Raw genomic sequence first — 7,641 nt, forward strand, 5'->3', positions numbered from 1 at the left:
TGTTTTCACTGATCAGCAACTTCAGTGTGGATGTTAGGGAATGGTGCCTCCCACTGTGTCACTCTTTCATTTATGGTATAGAAAACAATATTCAAAATGATGGGAAAATCCCATATTAGGACATTCTCTAAATCAATATTCTAGACTTCTCAGGTTTGATCTTTGGTGCTGTTAGCATCTGACAAGTTGGTGATCAATGTAATCATACAGAACAGTTCAAAGATCATTGTGACTAAAGTAGGACTTAAAGGACTTTTAGTATAGTTTCAGATATACTGTCGGTATGCATTCACCTGAGCCCTTGACAAATATAGTACAGTAGACCCTCTCTTATCTGGCCCTTGATTATCCGTAACCTCGATTATCCGAAATCGGTTTTGCAAAAAAAAAAAATCACGTGCGATTGTTTTCAAAACATGGCGACGGTAAAACGCAAACGGAAGGTGCTAACTGTTGATGAAAAACTGAAGATTTTAGAGTTGCTCGACAATAATTATTCCTTAGCAGCAATTGCAACAAAATATGACATTGGTAAGAGTACCGTGAGCGATATTAAAAGGGATCGCCAGAAACTTCTAGACTTCAAGAAGGAAACGCTAGATATGGGAATGCATCACCAACCCAAGATGATGAAACTAGGAACTAGTGCGATACTGGACAAGGCTGTGTACTTGTGGTTTAAACAAAAACGGATGGACGGGATACCAGTGACGGGGCCCATATTGTGTGAGAAAGCCGTTCAATTAAGTAAGAAGCTGTTTGGAGACAACTACAAATTCGTTGCTAGTGAAGGGTGGAAATGGAGATTTTGTAATAGACATGGAATACGAAATATATCAAGCCAAGGTGAAAAGTTGTCTGCTAATTATGATGCAGCTGTGGACTTTGTGCCGTCGTTCCGTGAATTTGTCAGAGCGAGGAACTTTCCTTTAGATAACATCTTTAACTGTGATGAAACGGGACTTTATTTTCGTTTGTTGCCTGAGAAAGCACTAGCTGCTTCGTTTGAAAAGTCAGTTGATGGGCAGAAGAAGGCCAAAGATCGAATAACCCTGAATATTTGCTCTAATGCTTCAGGCACTGTCAAACTGCCCATTCATTTTATTGGAAAAGCTAAAAAGCCCAGGTGCTTTAAAGGCATTAACATGGATCTTTTACCTGTTGTCTACTCAGCACAAAAGAACGCATGGATGGAGTCTAGTTTGTTCCACGAATGGTTTCATAATAATTTCATTCCGTACGTCCAAGAGAAACTAGGTAAAGACTGTGAAGCTGTGCTGCTTCTAGATAATTGTTCTGCCCATCCTGATGCAGATGAGTTGGTTAGTGAAAATGGAAAAATCATGGCTAAATTTCTGCCACCCAATGTTACGTCACTTATTCAACCTATGGATCAGGGTGTTTTGATTGGTTTGAAACGTATTTACAAGAAGAAGCTGCTGAGTAGAATGCTATTAGCAGATGAAGATGGTAGGTCTATCATAGACTTTTTAAAGTCTGTCAACATGAAGGTGGTGGTAGATCTCATTAAGGAGGCATGGGATGAGGTTAAGGCTGAAATACTGAGGAAATCATGGGAGAAAATCATACCAATAGACAACGAAGATGAAGTCATCCAAATGATAGAATTTGATGAACCTGCTGCTGATGTATTGATGATGGTGAGAATGTTAAATGAAGTCCAGAATGAAGAAAACCAACTTGAAGAAGAGGATGTGCTTGACTGGTTAGAGCAAGATAGAAATGATCAGGGTTACAGGGTCTACACTGATGATGAAATCTGTGAAGTCGTTCAGCTAGAAAATTCAGAAACTGGTGAAGATGATGTTGACCAAAGTGATGATGATGTTGATAGCAGTGAAGGGTGCACTATTTCTCATGGAGCTGCTGCAGATATGTTTGAAAAGTGTTTAAAATGGCTGGAATTTCAACCAGAGGCAAACATGTATAATTTGACGACAATACGTGAGCTAAGATCCCTTGCTATTAAAAAACGGTTTGCTTCAATGAAACAATGTACACTATCAAATTTTTTCCATGCGAAGTAACAGTGTACATGTACAACGTAATATTTCATTTCAATACAAGTACTGTAATTAAAATAAAGTGTACATGTGCATGTAAATATGTCATCCTAATGTCTCTTCAGTTATCCGAACACTTTATCAAATGGAAATATACACAGGGGGCCGGATAAGAGAGGGTCTACTGTAATATCAAAGAAGTAAACACATGCTAACTCCCAATGGTTTTGTACTGGAACAAGCATGTTTTCATGTTGTAAACATGTTTGTATGCCTGAATAATGTATGGGATAATTTTAAAGCCTCACCACTCGCTTGTTCTTGCTGGCATCAATAGCGCTTTTTAAATTAACACTTCTGGTATTTAAAGGGATTCACAGCACTACCACATATTTGGGCAGCTGGCCCTTGTAACAAGAGTTATTAACAAGAAACAAGGGCTCAGGTGAATGCAAACTGACTATAGATGATCTCCCTTATTTAGCTACCTTTTTATTTATATGATATATAATATCAAGACACACGGTAGTGTGTCGTGCGGCCCAAGAAGCCGGCGCACAACCCCGTGAGTATATTGACAGGAAGAAAGAAAACGCGATTTTCGCACCTCCGTAGCTCTGTGCTGCCTTGATGAAACAAGACAAATTTTGCTGTGTACATTCCCTCTAACTTCAGCACTCCACATTCCAAATTTGAGCGAAATCGCTTCAGGCATTCCTGAGATATGCGACTTCAAAAATTGGCTTAGTTTCTTCGTTTTTTTCTTCTTATTTTTCTTCCTCTTTTCGCACACTTACAAAAACTGCTATAAAACGCGAACGCGTTATCCGATTGCCTTGAAATTTGGCACACAGAAGGGGGGTATAAAGGCGCATCTCTGTACCAACTTTGGCTGGAATACCATAAACAGGCAAAGAGTTATGAGCGATTATGCACGAAAAATAACACCAATATGTTGTCACGCCTACAGGGTAAACCGCGTATGGGAAGAAGCTGAAAATCGGTGGGTGAATAGGTTAACTATTGAACCTCAAACCTTTTGTGGTTTGAAAGAAATCGAGCTAAAAACCAGGAAGATACAGCGAAAAAATCAACAGTGTGTAACAATTACGCAATCGAGATTAGCTAATTTTTATTATTATTATTATTATGCTTGCCACGCCTACCAGATAAACCACTTGGGATAATACTTTGAAAATCGCTGTACAGATGGAGTTATCATCTTAGAAAGGCTCTTCAATGGTGTAGAAAAATCAGACTTAAAGCCACGGAGTTATAACACGAAATCCAACTTGGTGTAGCAAGTGCGAGATCGAGATACTCTAATAAAGCAGTCATCCTAATAGAGCAGTCACCCTGAACAGAATTCAAGAGATCAGTTAGAAATAAGTAACCTGTATAGAGATCAGCTACAAACAAATCACCCTGTTCAGACATCAGTTAGAAGAAGTTTTCTTGTAGAGAGTTCAGTTACAAACAAATCACCCTGTTGAAAGATCAGCTAGAAGATGTCACCTTATAGATAGTTCAGTTACAAAGAAACCATCATGTAGAGAATTCAGCTACAAACTAGTGACCCTGTAGATACATCAGCTAGAAGAAGTTACCTTGTAGAGAGTTCAGCTACAAAGAAACCATTCTGTAAAGAGCTCAGCTGCAAACAAATCACCTATACAGAATTCAGCTACAAACAAATCACCCTGTAGAGAGATCAGCTAGAAGAAGTTACCTTGTAGATAGTTCAGTTACAAACAAATCATCCTGTAGAGAGATCAGCTAGAAGAAGTTACCTTGTAGATAGTTCAGCTACAAACAATTCACCCTGTACAGAGCTCAGTTAAAAGAGATTTCCTTGTAGAAAGTTAAGCTACAGACAAATCACCCTGTAGAGAGATCAGTTAGAAGAAGTTACCTTGTAGATCGTTCAGCTAAAAAACAATTCACCCTGTAAAGAGATCAGCTAGAAGAAGTTACCTTGTAGAGAGTTCAGCTACAAAGAAACCATCATGTAGAGAATTCAGCCGCAAACAAATCATGTATAGAGAGTTCAGCTACAAACAAATCTCCCTGTAGAGAGATCAGCTAGAAGAAGTTTCCTTGTAGAGAGTTCTGCTACAAACAAATCACCCTGTAGAAAGATCAGCTAGAAGAAATCACCTTATAGAGAGTTCAGCTTCAAAGAAGCAATCATGTGAGAGTTCAGGTACAAACAAATTGTCCTGTAGAGAGATCAGCTAGAAGAAGTTACCTTGTAGAGAGTTCAGCTACAAAGAAACCATCATGTAGATAGTTCAGGTACAAACAAATCACCCTGTAGAAAGATCAGCTATAGAAGAAATCACCTTGTAGAGAGTTCAGCTACAAAGAAATTATCATGTAGAGAGTTCAACTGCAAACAAATCACCCTGTAGAAAGATCAGCTATAGAAGAAATCACCTTGTAGAGAGTTCAGCTACAAAGAAACCATCATGTAGAGAGTTCAGCTACAAACAAATCGGCCTGTAGAGAGATCAGCTAGAAGAAATTACCTTGTAGGGAGTTCAGTTACAAAGAAATAAACCATGTAGAGAGTTCAGCTGCAAACAAATCACCTGTAGAGAGTTCAGCTAGAAACAAGTCACCCTGTAGAGATATCAGCTAGAAACAAGTCACCTTGTAGAGAGTTCAGCTAGAAGAAGTCACATTGTAGAGCTACAAAGAAACTACCATGTAGAGTTCAGCTGCAAACAAATCACCCTGTAGAGAACTCAGCTACAAACAAATCGCCCTGTAGAAAGATTAGCTAGAAGAAGTTACCTTATAGGGAGTTCAGCTATGAACAGATCACCCTGTAGAGAGTTCAGCTACAAACAAATCACCCTGTAGAGAGTTCAGCTACAAACAAATCACCCTGTAGAGAGTTCAGTTACAAAGAAACCACCATGTAGAGAGTTCAGCTGCAAAAAAAATCAATCACTCTGTTGAGAGTTCAGCTAGAAGAAGTCACCTTGTAGAGAGTTCAGCTGCAAACAAATCACCTGTAGAGAGTTCAGCTAGAAACAAGTCACCCTATAGAGAGATCAGCTAGAAACAAGTCACCTTGTAGAGAGTTCAGCTAGAAGAAGTCACATTGTAGAGCTACAAAGAAACTACCATGTAGAGTTCAGCTGCAAACAAATAACCCTGTAGAGAACTCAGCTACAAACAAATCGCCCTGTAGAAAGATTAGCTAGAAGAAGTTACCTTATAGGGAGTTCAGCTATGAACAGATCACCCTGTAGAGAGTTCAGCTATAAACAAATCACCCTGTAGAGAGTTCAGCTACAAACAAATCACCCTGTAGAGAGTTCAGTTACAAAGAAACCACCATGTAGAGAGTTCAGCTGCAAAAAAGATCAATCACTCTGTTGAGAGTTCAGCTAGAAGAAGTCACCTTGTAGAGAGTTAAGCTGCAAATAAATCACCCTGTAGAGAATTCAGCCACAAACAAATCACCCTGTAGAAAGATCAGCTAGAAGAAGGTACCTTGTAGAGAGTTCAGCTACAAAGAAACCACCATGTAGAGAGTTCAGCTGCAAACAAATCACCTGTAGAGAGTTCAGCTAGAAACAAGTCACCCTGTAGAGAGATCAGCTAAAAACAAGTCACCCTGTAGAGAGTTCAGCTAGAAGAAGTCACATTGTAGAGAGTTCAGCTACAAAGAAACTACCACGTAGAGAGTTCAGCTGCAAACAAATCATCCTGTAGAGAGTTCAGCTAGAAGAAGTCACCTTTTAGAGAGTTCAGCTACAAAGCAACCACCATGTAAAGAGTTCAGCTGCAAAAAACTCAATCACCTTGTAGAAAGATCGGCTAGAAGAAGTTACCTTGTAGAGAGTTCAGCTACAAAGAAACCACCATGTAGAGAGTTCAGCTGCAAACAAATCACCTATAGAGAGTTCAGCTAGAAACAAGTCACCCTGTAGAGAGTTCAGCTAGAAGAAGTCACATTGTAGAGAGTTCAGCTACAATGAAACTTCCATGTAGAGAGTTCAGCTGCAAACAAATCACCCTGTAGAGAACTCAGCTACAAACAAATATGCAGTGTAAAAAGATCAGCTAGAAGAAGTTACCTTGTAGAGAGTTCAGCTACAACGAAACCACCATGTAGAGAGTTCAGCTACAAACAAATCACCTGTAGAGAGTTCAGCTAGAAACAAGTCACCCTGTAGAGAGATCAGCTAGAAACAAGTCACCTTGTAGAGAGTTCAGCTAGAAGAAGTCACGTTGTAGAGAGTTCAGCTACAAAGAAACCACCATTTAGAGAGTTCAGCTGCAAACAAATCACCCAGTAGAAAGTTCAGCTATGAACAGATCACCCTGTTGAGAGTTCAGTTAGAAACAAGGAATCCTGTAGAGAGATCATCTAGAAGTATCGCCTTGTAGAGAGTTCAGCTACAAACAAATCACCTGTAGAGAGTTCAGCTACAAACAAATCACCCTGTAGAGAGATCAGCTAGAAGAAGTCACCTTGTAGAGAGTTCAGCTATAAAGAAACCATCATGTAGAGAATTCAGCTGCAAACAAACACCCTGTAGAGAACTCAGCTACAAACAAATCGCCCTGTAGAAAGATCAGCTAGAAGAAGTTACCTTGTAGGGATTTCAGCTACAAACAAATCACCCTGTAGAGAGTTCAGCTACAAAGAAACCATTCTGTAAAGAGCTCAGCTGCAAACAAATCACTTGTATAGAATTCATCTACAAACAAATCACCCTGTAGAGAGATCTGCTAGAAGAAATTACCTTGTAGATAGTTCAGCTACAAACAAATCACCCTGTAGAAAGATCAGTTAGAAGAAGTTACCTTGGAGAAAGTTCAGCTACAAAGAAACCATTTTGTAAAGGGCTCAGCTGCAAACAAATCACCTGTACAGAATTCAACTATGAACAAATCACCCTGTAGAGAGATCAGCTATAAGAAGTTACCTTGTAGATAGTTCAGCTACAAACAAATCTCCCTGTAGAGAGATCAGCTAGAAGAAATTACCTTGTAGAGAGTTCAGCTACAAAGAAACCACCATGTAGAGAGTTCAGCTGCAAAGAAATCACCCTGTAGAAAATTCTGCCAGAAACAAATTGCCCTGTAGAAAGATCAGTTAGAAGAAGTTACCTTTTAGAGGGTTCAGCTACAAAGAAACCATTCTGTAAAGAGCTCAGCTGCAAACAAATCACCTATACAGAATTCAGCTACAAACACATCACCCTGTAGAGAGATTAGTTAGAAGAAGTTACCTTGTAGATCGTTCAGCTACAAACAATTCACCCTGTAGAGAGAGCAATTAGAAGAAGTCACCTTGTAGAGTGTTCAGTTACAAAGAAACCACCATGGAGATTTCTGTAATCAATATAATATTATGTGACCGGATTTGCGAAAGGGGGTCTTCCACACACATCCAATTCCGTAACCGTTGGAGACCATAACTCAGTGTTCAAGTAACATATTAACCTGAAAATTTCACCACGTATTCAGCTATAGTGGTGCTCACCACTGTCCAAAATTCAAGGTAATAGCTCTTTCCAATCTGAAGTTATTAATTGTTACAGTATATATAATTTGTACATTTACTGATAAAATATTTAAAGTACATCTACTTCAT

General features: G+C 39.2%; 2 protein-coding genes across 2 annotated transcripts in view; both read left to right on the top strand.

Annotated features, from left to right (window-relative positions):
* The first annotated feature begins 416 nt into the window (after window positions 1-416).
* On the top strand, window positions 417-1,117 carry LOC136260429 (tigger transposable element-derived protein 2-like). Its single transcript, XM_066054515.1, has 2 exons — window positions 417-1,012; window positions 1,078-1,117. Exons 1-2 carry the CDS (start codon window positions 417-419, stop codon window positions 1,115-1,117), a joined length of 636 nt encoding a protein of 211 aa, XP_065910587.1.
* Window positions 1,118-1,176: 59 nt separating this feature from the next.
* The window catches only part of LOC136253921 (jerky protein homolog-like), a 151,598-nt gene continuing 145,133 nt past the window's right edge, over window positions 1,177-7,641 (top strand). The window contains exon 1 of the mRNA XM_066046582.1: window positions 1,177-2,050. Within this exon, the coding sequence (XP_065902654.1) occupies window positions 1,191-2,048 (858 nt within the window). The 5' untranslated portion in view covers window positions 1,177-1,190 and the 3' untranslated portion in view covers window positions 2,049-2,050. The remainder of the gene's footprint in view (window positions 2,051-7,641) is intronic.

Source organism: Dysidea avara, chromosome 1, assembly GCF_963678975.1.
Source record: "Dysidea avara chromosome 1, odDysAvar1.4, whole genome shotgun sequence".
In the NCBI taxonomy this organism is placed as follows: domain Eukaryota; kingdom Metazoa; phylum Porifera; class Demospongiae; order Dictyoceratida; family Dysideidae; genus Dysidea; species Dysidea avara.

Bases quoted from the DNA above. Each gene is read 5' to 3' on its own strand.
- LOC136260429 (XM_066054515.1), top strand. From the start codon at position 417: ATGGCGACGGTAAAACGCAAACGGAAGGTGCTAACTGTTGATGAAAAA. The intron at 1,013-1,077 runs GTCAGTTGATGG...CTAATGCTTCAG, and splicing joins CTAGCTGCTTCGTTTGAAAA to GCACTGTCAAACTGCCCATT.